The sequence below is a fragment of the Rissa tridactyla genome, chromosome 2 (genome assembly GCF_028500815.1).
Source record: "Rissa tridactyla isolate bRisTri1 chromosome 2, bRisTri1.patW.cur.20221130, whole genome shotgun sequence".
NCBI lineage: Eukaryota > Metazoa > Chordata > Aves > Charadriiformes > Laridae > Rissa > Rissa tridactyla.
The window spans coordinates 89628146-89651420 of NC_071467.1; the positions used below are offsets into that span (position 1 = coordinate 89628146).

At 39.2% G+C, this 23275-nt stretch overlaps 1 protein-coding gene across 5 annotated transcripts in view; it reads right to left on the reverse strand.

Annotated features, from left to right (window-relative positions):
- Positions 1-23275, reverse strand: part of PIGN (phosphatidylinositol glycan anchor biosynthesis class N) — a 109706-nt gene that overhangs the window by 37943 nt on the left and 48488 nt on the right. For all 5 annotated transcript variants that reach the window (XM_054190420.1, XM_054190423.1, XM_054190419.1 and 2 more), the window contains exons 12-17: positions 23181-23236; positions 8078-8156; positions 5724-5906; positions 2244-2380; positions 1120-1219; positions 893-985 (exon numbers count right to left, since the gene is read on the reverse strand). In XM_054190420.1, coding sequence (XP_054046395.1) covers positions 893-985; positions 1120-1219; positions 2244-2380; positions 5724-5906; positions 8078-8156; positions 23181-23236 — 648 coding nt within the window. The remainder of the gene's footprint in view (positions 1-892; positions 986-1119; positions 1220-2243; positions 2381-5723; positions 5907-8077; positions 8157-23180; positions 23237-23275) is intronic.

Here is a 23275-nt window from a genome sequence, read left to right on the forward strand (position 1 = left end):
CCCAGGGATTTTCCTCTAAATAAAAACATTAAGAACTGCATCACTTACAGTTTTCAAGCTCAAGTCAGATTCAAGTTCCTGAAAGCAAATTTTCAGTGCTACAAAACATCTTCTGTGTATACCCAGCTTTAAGACAAGTTACTTGATTACAATAAAAAAAAAGTAAATAAATAAATACAAGCCTCCACCTTGACAGTTCTTGCAAAGCAAGACTTAGCAATTTGACTCTAATTTTTTTTTGTTTTAATTAAAACGTTAATGTTGCCCCAGAACCCTAAGTTTCAAGTACCCTGTGAAATAAGAGATGTTTGAATAAACTAATAGAAGAAATGTCTCTAATATTAAAGGTTGTGCCACTTCACACCCGTATCTACAAAAGTTGAGGTTTTTCCTGAGAAAAACAGTACCAAATCTGCCTCTGAGGAACAACGTCTGCCAGCTGACTGCAGACAATTATGAATTGACAAGTGTTTTTCAGTTATCTTCGATTTTTTTTCCCCAATAAATTACCATACTACTTAAATGGTGGCACTTTCACCAATTGTGAATGTCAACACTTTCGCCACTGTGACAATTTGATAAATGCTGTGCATTTCATATGATTTTAAGTCAAGCACTTTTTAGTGATCATTAACAACAGAAAACTGGTAGCTAACTCACAGCTATCCCAAAATTCTTAAGCAGTTCTATTACTTTTCTCGTATAACAGATCTGTCCAGATCATATTAAACTCCCTTGCCTTGCCACATGCTGCTCATGACAGAGATCAGAATAAGAGCATAACTGAACAAGAATCTAAAGCAGTGTTCCAAAGGCACCAGTCCCAACATCCTAAGATGCAATTAGCTGTTAGCTATTTAAAATGCTCTGTTTAAGCGAAGCAATACAGTACCTTTGCTTGAACCCACAGTTGTGTGATGACTGGCCAGACAGCAAAGACAAGAAGACCAATAGTAAGTGCAGAGCGGTAGAAAAAGCTGAAGACCTAATAAAAAACAAAACAAAACAAAACCAACAAAAGACTGAAAAACAAGCACATGAATAAAACTTACAATTCCTCAAAGAGGTAGAATGCTAGCAACGAGATACCCTGTTGATACTTATGGATAAAATACTTACTAGTATTTCAATTCCCAGCATACAAACCACGATGAATCCTATAGACTGCCCAATACGAAGTGACAAAAAATTTGTGGCAAGGTCTTGAATAACAGGAATTCTGTTCAAAATGATGGAAGAAGATATTAATTGTTTTTAAAAAACAGAAATAATATATGATTTTACCTCTGAAGGGCGGGGAGGGGGTCAGAGCACAAGAAGTGTTTCAGGTATTGCTGATCCTTCCTGCTGTTTAGAAACGGGAGTAGGTGATGGCTTGAGGCTCCATCTGCCCAGTTTTACTTGATATAAAATCTACAATAAAACCCTCCGGCTTTCCCCCTCCTATTTCTGGCACATCTTTGCCAGTATTTGGACAAGCTTCAGATCACTCTTTATCCAAATTGACTCTGCGTTTATGAATACTTTTGGTTATGCTATGCTTAATGTCCATCATAACTGATGAAACATTCAGAAGCTTTAGAGAGAGAAAAAAAATCCCCCGTTAGCTTTTCCAGTGTTTTATGAGGCAGCTCATTATCTAACTGCAGTTGTTCTCATTTTCTCTGAATAATACCGAGTTGGAATCTACAGAATTGCCAGTAGATTAAGTAATAGAAATCAGAAGGTAACTAGTGTCTTTTGATTTGGAGTAAAAGGAGACCCAAACAAGACAAGTTTGTTTCAATATCAGAGCACAATCCTCAACATGCAACTGGAGTTCAACATACTTGACATTTTGCAGGGTCAGACTATTTTGAAATTACTGAAGAAAAGGAACAACCTGCCCCATTTTACAAAAGAAGTCAGCTGCTACAGGTATTTGCCCAAGATTTTAGCATCCTATTGCTTACAGTTACAAGAGTACTAAAAACATTTTTTCTTGCAAAGACATCAATTTATTTTTGCTAATAGAAAAGATATCTTCTAGAATTGGCAGCTCTATCAGTCAGTTTGGAAACCATTCTATATGTCAAGTGAAATATAAACCAGAGTCCTCTAAAATGTCTCAGGAAGCACTTCAGGAAGTTTAATAAAATCATATCTTTTTCTCCCAAACTTATGGGAAAAATTTAGTTGTCAACAAAAAGGAAGCACAGACCTGGTTTTAGAAAACATTCTTCGTAAAATGTATTCTTACTTACTCTCTCACGACTGCATACCATACTGGTACCGGCAAGAGACAGTATACGTAGTATGTCCAAGGACATGTTTGAATCAACAGGAAAAAAGCTATTATAATTCCAACAAAGGCAAAACTGTAGAAGAGAACAGTAGATTCCTGAAAAAAAAACCAAATAGTTGGACAAACATTCCTGAAACAGCAATAAAAAGTTTTAAACTACATGCTATTTTCCATTTGTTAGTTACACAGTACAGCAAATGTTATTTTAACACAGTCATTCAAGCTGCCTTGTGTCTATGTACATAACTCTGGACACTGTTTCCAGCCAGATGAAAACAACAACAGTGGGATTTGAAGATCTAATTCGAAATGTGTCTCTGCATAAGGTCCTGCAGTACAGGACCTTGCACAAGCAAGGCACACCGTACAATCTGGAAGCCCAATGTACACAATGTTATTTAAGTTCAACGGATACTTGAAATGCAGTGGAAGGCAGAGATGCTAAGGGTCTTGGAAAAAAAGAACTCTTAAATTTAGATTCTAAAACCAGGCTTGGAGCATAACCTTTTGAGTTCAAGTTCATAGCATTACGGTCAAAATGTTTAATGAAAATTCCATTAGCACATGTTTCCTCCTCCTGCTTTAGACATTTATAAGAGAACTAATTAAATTAAAATATAAATCATTAACTCCTACTGGAAAAACCCCAACTCTTTAGGATTTAGGGACAGCTATTGAAGGAGACTTGTGACCAACCATCCATAGGAGAGATGGCCTTACTCAAAGAACCTACAGTTTCAACATACAGAGGACTAGAGTCACATGGCACTAAAAGGTTCCTAGCATAGGTAGAACTGTTATTGTATTTAATCCTAACCTACAACGCCAACTTTAGGCTTTTCTAAAAGAAAAAAAATTTAACAAAAATCAAGATATGAGATTAGAACATTCTCCCTACCTCTACTCAAAGAAACACATTCTCAGACTGAGAGAGCTGTAAGGAGGAACATCACAGACAGAAATAAAATTTCTGAAATGGGTAATCTCAGACAGGTCGCCTAGTCCTTAATCATCAGGTAGCAGCCATCTCTTGTTTGTGCAAAGAGAAGCACTAAACAATCACTTTGCATCTGCCTTTTACCTGGTCATTGAAGTACTCTTCCTTATTTAGGGACATTCAGGTATCGGAAGAATTACTGGTAGGGGAAGATTATGTACAGGTTTTAAATAAACAATTTTATCTTTACGTATTGCAACTTGACATAGCAAAGGCAGCTTTAGTGACTGAGTTGTCTTCAGTGTATTTCGTAGGTAATGACTGAAGACACTGTTTTCTTCTACATGAATGCCAGTTTCTTTGAATGAGTTATGTAGACAGTTACTTGACTGTGTTAAATATTCTGAGGAGAAAAGACATTCAATTATCAGTTCACATAGATGGGTTAGCATTTTTTTGCCCCCCCCCCCCATAACTGACATACAACTGCCTTGATCTAAACTGACAGCAAATGCAAGCTCAAAATGATTTTTAGATAGAATTTCTGCTAAGATATGCCATTAAAGCAAGAAAAAATGTCATATAGAAAGCTGACCTAACGCAATTTTATTAGTTTAAATTTTACATTTGCTGACACAGAGACAGAACGAGTATGTATAGATATGATATGCACACAATATAATTTATCATTGAATGAGTAAACACATACAATCAACATTTTATTCCATATAGAGACATAAATATTATAGAATCCAATATAGTTGGTCATGCATTGAAAATGGAAGCCAGATTTGCATTTTCTGTGGATGTTTAAAAACAGATTAAAAGGTTAGGCTTCTTGCTAAGCAAAACAGCACACTATTCTAAAAGAAAAAGAGTTTTTTTCATATGCAGCATAGAAGCCAAAAACTTTTAAAGGTGATATATACAGAATATGCAGTTTCATTATTCAGAGGCTCCTTTCAGATTTTGTAAGGCTGTGCTTTGCAGAAGACTACTCGTCAACGGTAGATTAGGTTCTCAGCAAAATTCTTTAAGTAGCTCCAATATTAGCTATAAACCAAATAACCTCCATATATGAAGCATTAGCCTCACACTGTGATTCCCTAAGTATTTAAGAACACTAAAAAAGGTTTCTACAGAAAAGGGCCTCTTACTAAAACTGGGGAAAGAAAAATTCTATAGACAAAGAACTAAGAAATCTAATTTTCTTCTACGATGCTAGTGTCACTAGCATAAAATTTGTCTTCAACAAGTAAAATCAATATACCAAATGAAAATCTGTCAACTCAAAATGTGAAGTTTTTGCTTAATGTAGTTATTAATATGCCCAATACTCAGCTGATTTACTGTAATTATTTTTTTCATATCTAACATAACAAGCATCTTGGATTATTTCTTCTCAGTTATTTGATGAAAGAAAACCTAAATCATGCAGTACAGCACTTATGAATATTTTCCATTTCAATTTTGTTTGATCATTTTCATTAAAGGCCAAGACTACCTCATTTCAGCTAGTAGTAAAAACCTCAAGATAGCACGATAGGAATTTTCTCAGAGTAATATATTGAAGGCAGTAAAGATGCTAAGTGAGTGTTCATTCTCATTTACATTACCAAATGAAACAATTCCTTTTATTCTGAAAAAAATTCTTCAAGTTTGGGAGATTTCACCCCCCTCCAAGGCTTTAATTCTTCTCTAATGAAATGCTATCTTTTTGCTTGTTCACCTTTTTGAGGTATATCTTTTTCCTGATGAATGACTGAAAGTAAATGAATTCCCTAAGATTTTGTACTTCGTGAAAAATCAAACCATAACAATCTTGTGAAAAAGTTCCCTTCATCTTTGATGTCTTCTGCTGCGCCCTTGCAAATCACAAAGAACAAGAGAGCAAGCCAATCTGTGAAACCAGAGTTCACCTTTCTATTAAAACGGGTTATACATTTTAAAAATGCCATGACTGGACTGCACAGCTTCTGAAAACTGATTTCACCTTGCCAAAGAGGACAGGAATAAAATAATTTACAAGAAACACAAATTTTTTTTTTGCCTTACAGTAAAGAACAAAAATCAAAATGGAAGCCTGAAGTCTGTATTTTCCCAAACAAGTATTGTTACAACAGAGTGCTGACTTTAATTAATGCTGAAAACTGACTTCTGGTTAAAGACAGACCCTCTAATAGTTTTAAATCACTATGTTTGCTTATACTTGCATTAGCATCTAGTAAAATGCACAGCCATAGGAAGGAAGAAACTGAGAAAGCACAGTACTGCACGTTCAGACTCAAACAGCTTAGGAATACTGACCCTAATAAACGGACCAAACAGTAACACTATGCAGGATTACAGTAGCTACAAAACTCCACAGCTTCCTAGTTTCCGCAGGCAGTCAAAAGAAGTGGAAGGTGTACTATTTGGTCTCCCACACAGAGAGACTAAGCATACATACAACGCTGAAAACTGATAGAAAAAAAAAAAAATCATTGCATGTTTGCAACCTACCTGATTATTAGTTTGGACAGTCTTGGTCAAATTGGTATGCGTCTTGATAATCACCAAAATCACGTATGTTGTCCAGCCCACAAAACCCATTGCAATGCTTAGACCCAGGAATAACCTATCGTAGGTATGGTAATAAGACAAGCCTTCCAAAGCAAGGTTAATCAGGGTTTTGCACAGGGATACCTAGAGGCAGGCGAAACATATAAGCAACAGTTTAGAACAGTGTAAGTTCCGTTCCACAAATCAACCTTACTGAGAGCAACCAGAGCTCAAGCTGCACCACCACTCTTGGCACTATACTCTCTGCGCTCAGGTATAGTGTTTTGGCCAACACCAACTGCTGGAGTACACACTGCTTTGGACTCCTGTTCTACATAACATCAACCATCAGTTGGCTCCTCCACCATCATCCCTGGCCACAACAGCGGTCAGATGGTGAAAGCTACGCAGATCGCACACCTTACGCACCACCTACTACCAAGCATGCCACTTGTTTTTCCCATGAACCTTTGATATATATATATTTAACTATAAGTGACCCCCCAAAAAAAACAGTCACGTGCTTCTGAAGGCACAACATTTACATAGGAGGAGGATTATGGATGCAGCTGAAACATGGTCACTCTCCACAGCCTGAAATACCCGCTTCCTCAGGCCTGATGTAGTATCTGATACCCCCAGTGCTTTGCTTAAGGACCAAAGGTGATTTCAGAGACAGAACTGGAGTCCCAGTTTCATTCACAAAGCAGTTGCTTGGGGCTCTCAGTATGCAAATCATTTGGATACAAGAAGGGTTGTATGCAGTCTCACCACACATCCCCTTACACCATGATAAAGACAATGTTTTTTCCCCAACACGTCATTCCTTACACAGAGGTGTGCTGACCCCTGTGATTTACCCAAAGATGGGAAGCTCAGCTGTGTAATTTGTGGTCACAGATTAAAAAATCTGTATGGAAGAGTATAATAAGAAGTTGAGCATACATGACGATGCTTCTTTATATGTCCAGGTATCCAGCTGGGACTTAACAGCATCACTTAACCGAATGTGTATGTCAACTACTGGAGAGATCACAAGTCTGACAGTGGTCAAACACCCAATTATGAACACATATTTGCAAAGCAAAGAGCTGCAAAGTTGAGGAGGCAAAGAATCATCTATATCCCAGGTAACACACTGACCTTTTTGCATTGTGCTACGGGAAGCTGAGGACAGCCAGGGCACAGGCACACGCCCCATCTGTTAGTGACCAAGAGTGAACGCGAACACATGGGGCACTCGAGTGAACAAGCGGTAAAATTCATATATAACCAACAACACAAACTCGCAGTTTCTACTGCTGAAATGTATAAAATGCCTCCTATAAATAGACGTGTGACAGCCAAGAAGTAGTATTAGGAAAACAAAAAGAAAACCTGCTCCCCCAGCAAAACAGATCCACTGATTTAAACTGAGCTGTTTCCAATTTACAATGAGGTAAATTATAAGGCACAAGGTATAAAATAGATTTAGCTGTCCTGTGCATAAAATAGTAATTTATTACCCTGAGAAACATACTAGGGAAAAAGAAGAGCTGAACCCTAACACATAAAGGAATTATTCTTCCACGCATCTGGCAGGTTAAATGTAATCTTACATATTCAACTTCGTAGTGTAATTTTTAACACAAAAGTCAGTGACCAAAATAAACCTGTTAAAATTACTGACTTCTTTGTATCATTTAGCTCCACAAATTATTTCTGCGAATGTCAGAATGCAAGCACTGGCAAACTGCACCCATGGAGTAGCCTGTCGCGCACTGAACGGTAGCAAACGCTTAGGAAAGCAGTACCACAACTGGGAAGCACAGAATGTATTCCACATATGGCTCCCTGTCTCTGACAAACTGAAATGTGAAATTAAAACTAAGAACAGCTGATTCAGGTAAAAGAACAAAATGAAGCAGGACCTATAAGGGAGCAAGACATTCTACTTTTTTTTCATGCAACTAGCAGCCTAGGAAGTGTAAGCATGAACTACATTCCACAGTTTCTCTCTCAATTTACCCTTTTTTACAGTGGAAAACAAAAACATACACTGTGTGTTAGTATACTATGGAATGGAAACAAACAGTTTAAGAAGTACGAAAAAAATACAGCAAGTCAGTATTATTCTTCAAATTGATGTCAAAATGCAAAACTTTGGAAACTCACAGTGGGATTTTATTTGTGTTAATAAGTGCGATGTGCATAATAAGGAAGGGAAAAAGTTTTATTTCCCAGTTTCATTTCAAGTTAAACAAATCTAAGTATTTATATATAACAGAAGTTGCTATAAAAAGTTTCTAGAAGGCATATAGCAAAACCAGACTTACCGCTTCATCGTACTTCTCCTGCTGAATATATAGTCTCGTTTTCTTTAAAAAGTTGATTTGCTCAGAATCAGAGAGTGGTCTGTACAACAATGTAAAAAGATATTAACGTTTCTTCTTTTCATGAGCAGAGGAAAAGGCAAAAAAATTAACTTTGTAATAAAAAAATTACTCTGGAATGAAACATACCAAAGTATTCTGAACTTCATTAAAAGTAATTGAAACTAATCCATTCCTCCACATTCAATCTTCACACCTGTGTCAACACTGCTGCTGACTAACTTATCCTAAGATCTTTGCATTAAGAGATATTTCTTTCATGTAGGGGTTCCTATCTAATACTGCTGAAAATGATCTCCTTAGTGCACTATTATTGACCGTTGCTCTGGACAAGAAGCACCACACACAAAAGAATTAAGCAATTTAACTGATTTGGTAGACGGCTGTAAGCAGTTCATAAGCCTGTCAGTGTAGGACGAATTGTTCAGGTTCCACACCAAGAGTAGATGATGCCTAACAATCTTCACTTTGAAAAATAAGAGCTCGTCTCCTGTTACACAGGGAGCTGTGAGCAGAGTGCCCAGAGCAGGGGATAACACAGTTACCTGGCTACACGAAGCTCAGTGCTAAAAATCTCATTGATTTTAATGAATTTAGTCATCGACCTAAACAACTGCTAGAATTCTTCCCTCACAGAAAGTGGCAACATGGAGAAACAAGCCAGTCAACCAACCTCCACCAAACAAAGAGAGAAGGAGCTGTTTTTCATGTACCACTTTTTTTTTTTCCAAGGACAGTGGCAGGCCAGAGGATCCCAGACTCACCCTGGGCAAGTTATAAGCCACAACACAGTCATTGTCACTCTAGGCACAACAGGCAAACTATCATGGGTGACAACTTTCTGATAGCTGATGAACGCATGCAGCAGTTTTCCTTCACGCCTTGCATGACATGGCCATGGCACAGCGTCACCTCCTCAGTATCCCCAGCACATGATGGCCCAGCTACACGCCTCCCTCCCTCACACATGCTCCTTCACAAGCCTCATACACAACAACCAACTTCATGTTTCAGGTGTTTTGGCTGTACCACATCAGGACCACCCCTGAGGTCTCACTTCTACTCTTTAAAATCAGCAGCAGTCACCTGCGTGCTCACTCAGCTGAACCACAGGGGCAGGTCTTGATCATGGAAATGCTCATTCCTGCTGCTGCCATCAAATGCTTGGGAACCACTTCTGCCTGCCACCCAGATGCAGCTGATGCATCATCAACAATACATACATATCATCTTTTGGGCCCTGAAATAAATTAAAAGGATTCTGTGCCTGAACAATCTGAATTTTTATTAGTAATAACATCCTGGTATATTTTGACACTGTTTCCTTCAGTTCAGAGTACAGTATTGTGCAGGAGTCTTCTAAAACATATTGGATAATAGCAGCCACAACATATCTTACTTTTGAGAAAAGTAAATGAAATAACTGTACTAAAAATGTCTGACACTCTTCAATCTAGAACATAATCGAAGGATGGTATCCATAAACACATAGGCAGAGAGAGGTCCCGTGGAAAAGGAAGAAGGGAGGAAAAGATGATCAAAGTGTTTGATCACCTTAAGTCTGTGGGGAGAATGGAGGATTACAGAGAACAGAGTTGAAAAATAGCAGATTGAATCTTGGCTGTTCCTGCACCTTCATGACACGTCCCTATGAAAGCCAACAGTACAGCTCCACAGGCCGAGGGCTACCAGCATGCAGCCAGCAAGAGCGCACCAAGGCTGATGATGACTCAAGTGAGAATCAATTCTTCAACTAGGCGAACCGGACCCAAGTACTGCCTCAAGGAAACCTGTAACCCCCAAGTTTTGCTAAGTTTTTTGGCAGGGGAAAGGGAGCAAAACACCAAACCAAGGTAGGAGTTTTCACCATGTGTGGAGGAAAAAAAGGTATCTTCCCTTTTAGGTAAGGATTTTAAAAAAACCTGGAATAAAAATTAAGCAGCTTTATTTAGGACTTAAATACATCCAAGATGTTCCTATGTTCACTATTTCATTTCTATTGTTTTACACACGCTATTTTCTGCGGATTTTATCCTTGTCATATTCAATGCAAATTTTTAATAAGCTTAAAAAGCCTTATTTTTACCTTTCACTTTGTATCTTTAGTAATTTAGCTATAAACCCCTTAATTATCTTTTTATTCTCAATGAATCGTTTTATTATTATTGAACAATAGTCTTTACCTGTTCTTTCTTAGATGACAGCACCTGGGATCTCTGTACATGGATGGTGTAAGACAATAAATGGGGGTTTTAAGCAGTAAAGTTTCAGTAAGTCAAGTGCAGAAAGCAATTATTTTATCAAAATGGGTTACCATTAGAAGGTGCATTGTTAATTTTCAATAGTTAACGCCATACCACACATTCTACCTTACTTCCATAGGCATGCTTTTCAAGATGCTGAATTTACAACTATCTACAGGTTGTTTTTGTACAGCTTATGAATTCCAGCGGAAATTAAGGTCTGTTTGTATACAGCTGTATCAAAATGCAAGTTTCACTCTGAATGCAAGGTGTGATTGTCATCTTAGAGATTTTGCCTCCATATTAAACAAAAGCTCAAAGAAACGATTAGAGAAATTTTGCATCTAACACCAGCCTAGAAAGAAGAGTTACCAAATGTGATGATTATCTCTTGGCTAAGGAATGTATATAGCTCACCATAAGCAGTTTATCATCTGTTCAGGATCATGCTTCACTTCCTAAAGCTGCCAAAGTAGACGGGAGATTTAAAAGAAGCCCCTTGCAAGATGCAGCAGAAAGCGTAAAGAGACAAAGCCGCCCCATGAACAGAAGTGGAAAGCTGCTGACAGAAAGAAGGCAGGAACTTTAGAAACGGTGATTCTATAAAACCTGCGAGACTCAAACAGCAAAACCACGAGGAAAATTTAAATCTGAGAAGTTCAAGTGTGAACTATTTTTAGCACCACTTAATTTTAACTTACACTATTTAAAAGGTTTTGAATACCAGACATAGTATAAGAAAAGAATAAACTGATCAGAGCTATTTCCCCATCTTCTAGTATGCAATGTGCCATAGGCACTACTAGAATACCAATGTATTCTCAAGGTCACTCAATGCACACATCCATGCAATAGTTAAATTAATAGTAATGAAGTGAATTTACTGATCATTATTAGAAAGATTCTGAACTCTATATAGAAAACTAAGTTATGTATGTATGTGCTCTTCCCAGCTACCCATCACCAAAATGCAATGCTACCGAATTCAAGAGGAATAGTCTTAACTAGTAAAATCAAAAGTCTTTTTCCATAACAGGTAAAAATATCTGTCCTGCTAATTAACAAACACACACAAAGATAATTCAGTCAGTGGACTCTGTCCTCCTCTTCTTGTCTTGAAAGTATTGCAAAACACATGCACTGTAAAGTATAGTACTCCGAGGTTTAAGACAGTATCATCAGGATTCTAAAGACTTCAGGTTACATTGTTCTAGCAGAGCAATTTTGTTTCTAAGGAATGGTGGTTCTAGCAGAGCAATTTTGTTTTTCATGATAGCTATCAGAGATTAACTTTCAAGTTCCAGACAGAAATCACAGCTTCATCCATGAATAAACATAATTAACTATGAAACAAAATGATCGGGCTAATTGTGCAAGTGCTTGTAAACTATCCCTTCTGAGATGTTAGCTACCCCTGTCATAAGTATACCTGACAAAATTAATCCTTCCAACACATCATGCAGGCTTGATATAAGCTAAGCTATTTGACAGCACTAACAACAAGACTGTGATGAAGTATGTTTACCATAGCAATGTCGAGGGGACCTCTTTTTGGCCAATGACTCTTGTTTATCATCACACTGCAGAAATTACCGTTCCCAATGGCACAGGTAGCATGCTGCAGTCAAACTGTGAAATAATCTTGGAAGAGAAGGAGATGTCCTGCAAATACATCTGTATCCACCACTGCTAGTTTGTTAATTTTATCATGCCTGGTTATTTGGGGTAGTGATTTATAGTCATTTTATTGTACAGTAAATTTTCCAGAATTATACTACAAAGAGTAACCCCTTAGGATCTGTAGTAGTTTAACACTTAAAATGCTGCAGATTTAATAATGAAAGTCAAGGAAGCATCACAGACCTGCAGATGCAATGTACAAAGAGAAAGGCTGAGATCTTTGCCTAGATCACTGTCAGATGAAAAGAAATTTATTTCAGCCGCTTCACTCCACACACACACACATATCCCTGTATGTAAAACTGTCAGACTACTCATGCTTGAGAACTTAATTTCTTGCAGGACTCAATAATCTCTTCAACATAAACTCCACGTACCTGACTATTGTCAGCTCATGCACATCTACATCCTTCTATCACTGCCTTTTCACACTCTCCACGAGAAAAAAACACCTAGAACTGTGCATCCCACAACGCTCCCAGAGTGGCAAGGTTCGCAGGAGATATAGTGACTCACATCCACCAGCAGCAGCAACTCAGCAGTAGCTGCTCAGCAGACTTGAGTCTTCTAATTTTTTTGTATTGGCTCTTGGGGGATAGGGAGAAAAGGACCAACTCCTCCTGCTCATTCAAAACTGAAAAAAGCTATCGAGGATAAGGATATACATCCCTTGAACCACATGATGGCCTTGTCCTGCCTCATTGGGGCTATCTGAATAAAGCCTACTAGGATTTTGTATAGGTCACCTTCTCCTGAACACCACGTAATGCAGACCTTCTCACTTGCTTTGCTATTTCTAACTTAAAAATAGTTGGCAGGGAAAGAGGCATCAGGCTGCCACCGTCCAAATAACTCCAGCAACCTCTTCTGCCTCGGCCACCCACTCCTGTCCTCCTGCCACTTGGGCACTGAGTGAGGCAGGCACCAGTGCCTCTCTGTTCTCACCATGGGAGAAGACTGCCAGCAACAGTAGTTGTTGAATACGTTCAAACTCTATTTGCCACCCATCCCTCCGCGAGATGGCCACACTAAGGAGGAAAGATCGCTTCCAGTCCGGCAATTTTGCAATCAGCTGAAATAGCACTTACAGGACCCGCTATTACTGCTTTGATCCACATCATTGCTGCTGGCAAAATGGCATCTTGAAAGTGAAGATGTAAGACTGGCCTGATGTTTTTGCAGGGCTGCTATTCAAAAGTTACACAAGTAATCAAACAACACTTTTTCAAAGCCTTTTTCAAAGTAGCAACAGGCTTCACAAAGTCAGTCTCCCATGAGAGCTGTCTTCAAACATTGCCACCGTACAACAGAGATGTCACCTCAGAAAGCATGAGGTGGGTAACAGGAAAGTAGAGACACAGATATTGCACTGAACACTATTAATTTAGCAGAAACATGATTGCATGCTTATGCCTGCTCCACATAAAATCCACCCCAGTTAGCAACTCAGAAGTGCAGAGATTTTATATTAATGATACAGCAATCCCAAACTAGCCTAACTTTATTGCTCTATCATTTCTTTTGAAGGTATGGTGCATGGCCTTGTAGGATCAGAATGAAACACACAATATAGGCCCTTCCCCCTTCTCCATCAAGAGCAGAGAATCATCATAAAGAAAGTGAATGGCAATGATGCAAAATCGTGAGTTCATTCAGCAAAGCGTGGAAAAATTGACCAAGTAAATACTTCAAAAAATCAAAGTCTGGAACTATGATGTTTACTTTCTGTTGAACTTGCTGTGCAGTAAAGAGTACATGATGCTACGAGGGGCAATGATGAGGAAAAAAATGTGTTACAGTTCTATGGATTTTACCAAATTACATATTTACATGAATTTCAATAGCCAGAAGCTGATTGTTTCCATTTTCAAAATGTGTTCAACCCCAGTTCTTTAGATGTGCCTACTCAAAAGAAAGAATTGTTTTACTGTATCTGCCAAAGACAGACTGAAAGCACATATTATGAGATATAGAAGACAGTCCTTTGCATATGTTTTAGTTTTGATCAAAGACCGAAGTTTCAAAGATTAAATGATTTGGTGTGTAACTCAGTGATCCTTAATCTGTTTAGATGGCCTGAATTTTAATTGTTTACCAAAAATATTTTCACAGGTAAGCTACTAAAACATGCAAGTCCTATGAAACTTGATTTTCATAATTTTGAAGCAAGATGCATGTTGTTTACAGATTAAAAAAATTAGTGATGTTCTTAGCGTGCTAAAGCTGTGCTTTTTTTTAAAGAAAAGGTATTCCAAATAAACCTACACCAAAGGGTTTATTACGGCTTCTTAAAGCCCAGGATCCTCAATATTCCCTCTCCCGACTTGATCTACTTTCTTTTCTCCTGCTGTTCCACTGCCAGGAGTTTCAGTCTCTGAGTGTCTAAATTTCAAGCAGGTTTTTGTGGTTTTGGATTTTCTGACTACAGTGTCGGATTGTAAATCAGCCAGTCTAGCCGTAGGGTCGTTATTTTTACAACCTTTTTTCTTTTAAGAAGCATTAAAAAGCACTGCTGCATGCATCAGGCGCTCCAAAAGAAAGAAAAAGGAATATGAAAGTCCATAAGAGGCTCGTTTTAAGTTGTGGAATTTTTGTTCTTTAAAGGATAATGAAATGAAGGGAGGGGACACACACTTCCACAGGCCAAAGAGAGCAAAAAGGCATCTCTACTGACACATTGCAAAAACCTACCAGTACATGGATGCTTTTGTATTCAGATTTACAAACACGCAAAGGAGGAAACAGCAGGACATCAGTGAAACCACAGAAAGTGGTCTGACTGCTAATGGCCTAATCCTGGACTGTCAAGTCCTAGGCATTAAAATAGCCTTTTAATTTCCACAAACCAGCGTCCCTAATGCAGCACATTCGCATATTCAACAGCAAAGTGCCTTCGGATATTTATGTAAATCCTTTAGATAGCAGAGATGAGAGAAAAAGGAGCGGGCAAGCTAACTGCCAGCTGCCAATTCACTGAACAGAGAGAAACAATTAAGATAACTGGGCTGCACACAGCAGATCTTGCATGCAAACTACTACTGCAAGAGCTACTGTGGACAACCAGAGGCCCGGAGGGAGGCGGCCATGCTCTGAAGCCGTCCCTTGGGCCCGCTCCAAGCGGCGCAGAGAAGCTGGATGCAGGGATCTCGCAGGGGCAGGGTCATAGAATCATAGAATGTGTTGGGCTAGAAGGGTCCTTTAAAGGTTATCTAGTCCAACCCCCCTGCAGTAAGCAGGGAGTAAGTAAGGGAGTAAGTTTTGCCTGAAGAGCCAGCAGGACATGATGCAGCAGCCTTTAAAACAGAAACAGCTTAATAAGGAAGACAGAGATCCTTGAAGGAAAGGAAATGCACCATCTTTAAAGTCTCCGCTATTTCAGTACTGCAGGGGACACGTGCTGACTCGAAGTAACAATGTCCTACCTATGGGGCAAGTCAGCCCTCACCTTTGCAAAGCGTATGATGATTTATGTCATACATCAAACTGGATCCAGATAGCTGGAGTATTGTGGATATATCATATTGCGCCACAGGTGCTCTTCTGTTCTGTGATCCTACGTGCCAACCCTAAACCGTAGCAACCATTTTCCAGCCAGCTGCACCCAGAGCAGGCAGCACGTGCTGTGTTTGGCCAGGTACCTAGTGGCAGAGCCCCACAGCCACCAAAACACGTTTGAGCAGGCCGCCCGTGCTGATCCTGACCAGCAGACCACCGTACATCGAGGAGCCGGTGATCCACGTGGCAGTTAACCTGAGCAGGCCCAGGTCCGTGCTGCTGCCCATTTGCACGGCTTCAGGCTGTGCTGCACAAGTCTCTGGTCTCAGGACAAACCCAGCCAGCTTGTAGTAACCGAGGAGCCTGCAGGCAGCTCCCACTCCATAGCAGGGATTATGGTGCCAGCCTGTCCTCATATTTATCTACAGGTGCAGCAGGAAGTTCTCATGTGAACCTCCATTCTGTTTGACAGTAGAAACGATTTCTAGAGTTGATTTCTTGAAAGAAAATCATATAATAGCTTGAATGGCCAAAAAGGGGGAACCTCTCCGCAGACAGGATCTGTGCAGCACCATGGGAAAACCCATCCAGACTCCATCCGATGCTGCACGAATGCAGGGTACCCAGCATCTGAAGGCACATATGATTCACTCGCTATCTGTATTATTATTTTTATTTTATCTTATTAAAACAGCTATTTTATTAAGCTATTTGTTATCAGGCCTTTCTTACTGAGATCCAGAGAGAGCCCTGCACTCTGTTTCTTCACATCCCAGTGCAGAACATCTTCTGTCCATCCCGTCCAACCACCTGCCTGTACACCCTCCCTCACCCTCATTGCAAGACGCCTCACAAGTTCCATGGAAACACCAAAGGGATTTATGCAAGGAAACAGAGAAATACACATAAATCTTGTGATATTTTATCTTATACATTAGCCTCTTAGCTCCTTCTAAAGGCCTTACCTACTTCCCACTTGATAGCAAATCCAATTATGCCTGGTCCTCCTGCGCAGAAGCTGCTGCCAGTAAGCTTTTCATGTACAAACTAAAAGCTCTGAGTGCGCTGCTGAAACCCAAGACCAGTGGGATGCCCGCTTTCTAAGAGGATTGCATCCTCCCTGAGCAGCATTTAACAGAGTGCTTCAGACACAGCCCATTCAGTGAAAGAGAAGCTGACATTTTTGCCAAAGAACATGCATTTTATAGCAGAGGCATTGATTTCTCCCTAAAGAGATAACATCTACTATTCATGCAGGTTTTTTTTTTTTTTCCCAAACAATATGAAGCCATTATTTCCATTTGACCACTTTTGCCTCTACAGCACTGCATTTCTATTTTTTATTCACGTGTATTTACATGGGTTCCTAAAGCCGAGGGCGGAGGGGAGAGGGCTGCCAGCCTTCCTCCCATACACCAACAGGCTAAAGGTGCTCACACTGGCCTGCTTGTACCAGCTGCCCCAGAAGCAGGCTGATGCCTGATTCACACCTGGTAACAAAGTGGGGACAAAGTGGAGACAGGAAAAAACTGTCTGCCTTTCTAGGTTTCACTAGAAGTTGACAGAAGCTGCTGTCCCTCTTTCTTGACCACCAGATAAAGGGGCTGAAATGTCTTCCCCGATAAATCAGTGCCTCTGCTAAATCAAGGTTCCTCTGGAGACACAAAGTATTCAGACAAACGGACAGGGAGAATGATCAGTTAGAAATACCCTTCCCCACTGCGATAGCTTCACCCTTTCCTCCTGACATTCAATCCTTAATGTTTGCTCTTGCAACGCGTTATCACCTGCATCACAAATATCTCGCATACTACCATTTATTTAAACAAAACAAGAACAGGATACTTCAAAGGATTTACTATGTTTACTGACATCTTAAGAGACACTGTCCCACTTAATGGTGGAGGCGAATCACTTGTTTCACTTTGCTCCAAATGTCAATTTTGTGGAAATATCTATTACTTAAGTTTTGAAAGGCCACCCAGACAGAGGGAACAATGTAGTGCTGTACCTCCAGACATCAAAGAAAGGAAGAAAAGAGAAGTATTTGTGCATATGGCATTTCCTTGAAGTTGCTGTACATTTTCAAAGACACTCTACGTTACGAAAGAGCTATTTTCTTTTCTATCACCGTGACAAATACATGATGCATAATTATGTGGAAAGATTCAGTCTACATGATTGATACTTCCTTGCATCAAATCCATGCAAATGTTTAAGGGAGTTATAGCTCAATTCATATTAGAGGGTAGAGGAAAGGGAAAGAGCTGCATTTTCATATGGTGAGGGAGAGGCAAACTTCTATTTAATAGCTGTACACTGCACATTAAAAATGCAGTGGCTTTCTATATAACTATGCAAGTTATAACTTGATTATACATACAAAAATAAGTATTTTGGATGATTAAAATATAGTATTCAAGCAACTAAGTTACTTTAAAAAAATGCAGCATCAAGATGGAATGGGATTTTTCATATAGGAGAAGATACAAGCTTGACTTTAAATGATACTTAGGCTGTTTTCCTGCTAAAAAAAAAGTCTTTATTGATATAAACTTCAAGACATTCAACAAAAAAGCACAGCTAGTGGAAAGCAAACACTGATTATAATTCAGGTCCTCATCTCTTGTTTTTTTTGTACGTGGTGGTTCTTAAACTACTGCTCCTGCCGTCTTACTGTGAGGCACCAAAACCTGAAAAGCTGGAAACGCAGTCTTCCCTGAAAACACTGTATACACCAGGCATACACAAAAAGACTCCTGTGCTTTTGTGTAATTTAATATCTTAAATCTCTTGTACCTGTTGGGGCAATCAAATTGAATCAATTGGTTAAGAGGATTTTAGTGCAACACTGATGTCTGATGATGGATCTACTCACCTCACTACACTGTCCTCCTCCTCCTCCTCGTAGGATTACTTTCACAGCCCAGAGATGCCAGCTTTGGGAATGCTTTTGCAACAGTAGCATCTGGCCCCTTGGCACACTCCTCTTTGAACTGTGCCAGCTCAGCAGTTGCCTTAAGATACATCAAATGGTCAGAAAGCTAGTAAGATAGCTCACTATCCTGGACATCAGTTTTCCTCTGTCAGCAATCTTCAGAATTGTCCTCATTCTTCCTTCAAAGTATCTGGCATCTTGGTACTTGCTTTTCTGACACAGAAAGGTCAAAGCATTGTGCTTCTTATCAGGATTCTGAGAGACAGAAAAGCCTCTGATTTTGCTAAGCAAATAATTTTTGAAAACATGTCTTTCATAGCTGAGAAAAAAAGGTAGGGAGTGGAAGGAAGTGGGAAAGAAACTCATTTCAGACAGTAAATCCCTCCAGGTATCCAACTGGAAATGCAGATAAGCATTCTAAACAAATATTCAGTATCAGCAAGGGACACTGTTCTGCTCTTGCGCGTTCATTCCCCTGGAGGCAGGCTGTGCACCTTGCCTTGCAGACGCTTGCAGCTGAGCTCCTTCTGAAATGTATTTTCAACAGTTTCACAGGTAGCCTCCAGATACGCTTTTACACAGATTTGTTCCTTGATGAAGGCACTTTGACAAAATGAAAATGGCATTACTGGCAGCCAGACACATCCCTATTAATAGATACAGCTATCCAAATTCTAACCTGCCTCAAACCTGGTCAAGTAGATACTATTGAAGTTTCTATCACACAACACAATGATCAGCTCCATTCTCCTCATCATTATAGACCTGACAGATGGATTTCAGAGAAAGATGCAATTTAGATCCAAGTAGAAAAGGGCACATGTCTAACGACCTCCTTCATTCCCTGCCCATTATGCCTACCATGTTTCTACTAGGGATGAGATTCGCTGTGGAAGTCAGAAGCCTAGTATCAACTAAAGAAACTTTCTCTGTTGCCAACATTGTGTAAATAAGGAGTAAAAATAGGCTTGCAATATATGTATGAACTAACTTAATGCTTTTGGTGCAATATATTCAACACACAACTCAAACACTAGTTTTTAAGTCATTTCATCTGAAGGTCACAAACAATTTTCTAGTCACTTGGTAATAAAACACTTGAAATTCAAGGTCAGAAACAGGATTTTCCCCACAGAATATTAAAACAAACTTCTCATACTATTTCTGGCTGAAAAATTAAGTTAAGGTTTTAGTTAAGTTGTAGTTTCTACAGAATATGTTATTTGTGAAGATATTCTCCCCTCCAGGTAAATACATCTTCAATAGTAATTATTTTAACTTCTCTGAAACCAGAATGTTTCAATCTGAAATTTTAGATTCTGATTTCTTCTGGAATTCATATCTACATTTCTATTATACAGAATTTATTCAATTACATAATTTAATTCAAATAATTTAGGAAAGGCAGTTCTTAGAGATATCTTTGTTCATTTTCAGGTTATCAAGATGCTGAAATATACCTAAAATCTATAATATTCTGAAACAGATCATTCACATTTTCAATTTCTACATAACTTGCTGGTCCCGAAGTGCGTCAGACATGAATTACGCTTCACTAACCTACAATAGATGAGGAAGGAATAAGGCATTATGCTGGTGCACACGCTTTCTGAGCTTCATTTTACAGATTTCAGGCACCAGAAGGATTTAAAAAGAGGATACAACTCCTTTGTACAACAACTCAAATCAATGAACAGTGGTGGAAGAAGCTATTCTTGTCTTAATGAAAGGACAGTAGTGCCTAGCAGAAACACAGCACAGAACTGTGCTCAGCTGCAGCAGTGGACAAGGCCAACCATAGATTAACACAAATTAGTGGGCAAACCTGCCATTAACCCTGGGCTGACAAGTCCAAATAGCATACAGCTGTGCAGAAATGCAATCTCCATACCATTAACAATCACTCTGAAATGTAGCACAGCATACCAAGAGGTCTCTTGCTCCAGACACAGGAGTAAGCTATCCCCAACTTTGCCTTTTTAACTTATCCTGAAAAAGGTAAGAGTAACTGTACCCTTCCATATCCTTTTATCTACTGCTGCATTGGGTTTGCATGGCAAGGTTTTGGTAGCTGGCAGGCTACAGGGGTGGCCTCTGTAAGAAGGTGCCTGAAGCTTCCCTCATGTCCAACAGAGCCAATGCCGGCCAGCTCCAAGATGGACCCACCACTGGTCAAGGCTGAGCCAACCAGCAACAGTGGTAGCGCCACTGAGATAACATATTTAAGAAGGGGGGAAAAAAAAAGCCTGGGGAACAGCAAGGGAGAGAGGACTGAGAAGATGACTGAGAATATGTGAGAGCAACAACTCTGCAGATACCAAGGTCAGCGAAGAAGTTGAACCCGGGAAGAAGGGAGGGGCAGGAGGAAGTTGTTTTAAGATTTGGTTTTTATTTCCCATTACCCTACTCTGATTTGATTAGTAATAAATTAAGTTAATTTCCCCAAGTTGAGGCTGTTGTGACAGTAACTGGTGAGTGATCTACCCGTCCTTATCTCAACCCATGAGCTTTTTGTTATATTTTTCCCTCCCCTGTCCAGTTGAGGAGGAGTGATAGAGCAGCTTGGTGGGGACCTGGCATCCAGCCAAGGTCAATCCACCACAACCATCAAAAAAAGTGTCACAGCGAAGCCCGCAGAAGCAGACACATGCCTTTCCCTCAGTATCTCACTTTGTTCAAGTGAAATTTGTTTGAAGAACTGATGAGGGTTGCCTTACACTAATACATCAGATATGACCTGCAGCTGAAGCTCAGGCTCCTGTTCATTGCTCACACGGAATCACCTCCACGTGAAGGAGGGAACAGATCTGTGGACAGGTCATGTCTAAAACTGCCTCAGGTCTTCCTTCAGTTCCTGCGAGCTGGAGCACTAGGGAGTCTGCTTAAAAATAAGCTGATGTTCAACTGCTTCATCCCAGCTATTGGTAACTGGTTGGATACAGCCCCTTAGTAGCTTCCCAGACATTGGCCAAGTTTTGAAAGTCAAGGAGAGTTGTGAAAGCTAAATAGAATCTCCCCAAACTCCTCCCACCCCGGCACGCTGTGGATGAGTATTTGCATTAACGTGTGACCATCTGTGGTATGAATCTTTTCCTGTTTTCCTAGAGTGAAGATAAACAATACCATCTTCAGGAATCAAAGAAAGTCTTTGCCCATGCAACACGCAAGGATAGGCACCTTCTGTAATATAATTCACACATTCAAGGAATTTTTTTGGTCTCATACAAAACCTTTCCCTGGAAGGACCATTAACCCAAATTCTGATTCAGAACAGTTTTAAGAATACCTAAATAAAGTAAAACAAATATATTTTTTGCAATAGACCATGCCAAAGTAACATTCATGTTCATACCAAGTTTTAGTCATATTTTCAAAGTGATAAATGTCTCCAGCATTTCCACTTACAACAATCCAACATATCACAAAAAAGAACACATACCAGTTCACAAGGCAATCAGTAATATTTAGTTCCTTTAAAGATAAATTTAGCATTAAGAAAAACATGTCCTATTTTACAGGATCAGACGCGTTTCTTGAGGAAAGGTAAAATTTAAACAAGAGCTGTGAAATCAAACTAATAGTCTTCCCCACAGAATCAAAGATGACTGATCATCCTTTCCATATGGCATTTTACTTCAATACGGCTCAGTAAATTCTTTGATAAAGCAGCTGTCATTCTTAATCAGAATTTGATCTAAAACATTCATTATGTGCCCAAGATTGACTTGACTCAGGTCTCAGACTGTCTTGAACCCTTCCCTTTGAAGAAGCCAGTGGTATAAAATAACACAGTAAATCTCCGTTCAGAAAGACACAAATCTTATTTAGCGGTTAAATGTACTTCACAGGAAGAGACTCAACCACTTTTTACTGCTTGTATGATTTAAAGATCTTAATTAACATCAGTTCTATTTCCCAAAGGAAAACAGCTGCTCTTGGTGACAAAGTGTTTTTGGAGCACTCCACAGACTTCAGACAGTATCACATGCACCCATAGCAAAGCTTTCAAAAGCCTTTCAGGGGGTAAAGAAAAAGGAAAAAGCAGCTTTAATTGAATAAGACTGAAGGGTAAGCAGGTCAGTAACTGCTCCATACACTAGAACACAGAGCTCATAGATAACACAAATCACTACGGAGACTCTTTCACCGCCCTGGAAACACTAACACCATGCAGCACAAATTCTAAAGATTTTGATCACCTTTTCTGGATGCAAGGCATTTTGGTTGTTTTTCATTAGAATCTAAATCACAGAAGCAACAATTCTTAGTTCAAGTTTTACATACATATAAATAAGAACAGATTGTGTTTCCTGACCCTACAGGGAATTAGGCCTCTCTCAAGGAATGCTAAAAGAACATAGCAAAAAGGAACAAAAAAAGAATATAGCAAAAATGAAAATGACAATGCTGTCTATGTATAACTATATTGTCAAAAAGTTTAGGCAAATAGCCCTTAACAGAAGACTAAATGTAAGGAATGGATTTAAAAAAAATAATCTATGTCTAACCAGAATTTTTAAATAGAAGTGAATGACAGAGAGTTCATTTTAATGCAAAAGTTTTATAGTCAGATATACAGCATCACTTAAAAAAAAAAGACTGGAGGTCTCTGTTGTTGCATCTCATTGAAATACCACAGTAATAAGACAAACAACAGTGTAAAATATATTTAGTATTTACAGGCACTTACTTGAATGGTGTGAACAGAAATGACAATGTAGTTTCCTTTTTCTGACTCATCTTAACCTGCATAAAAAAGTATTAAACAATTACATGCAAGCTGCA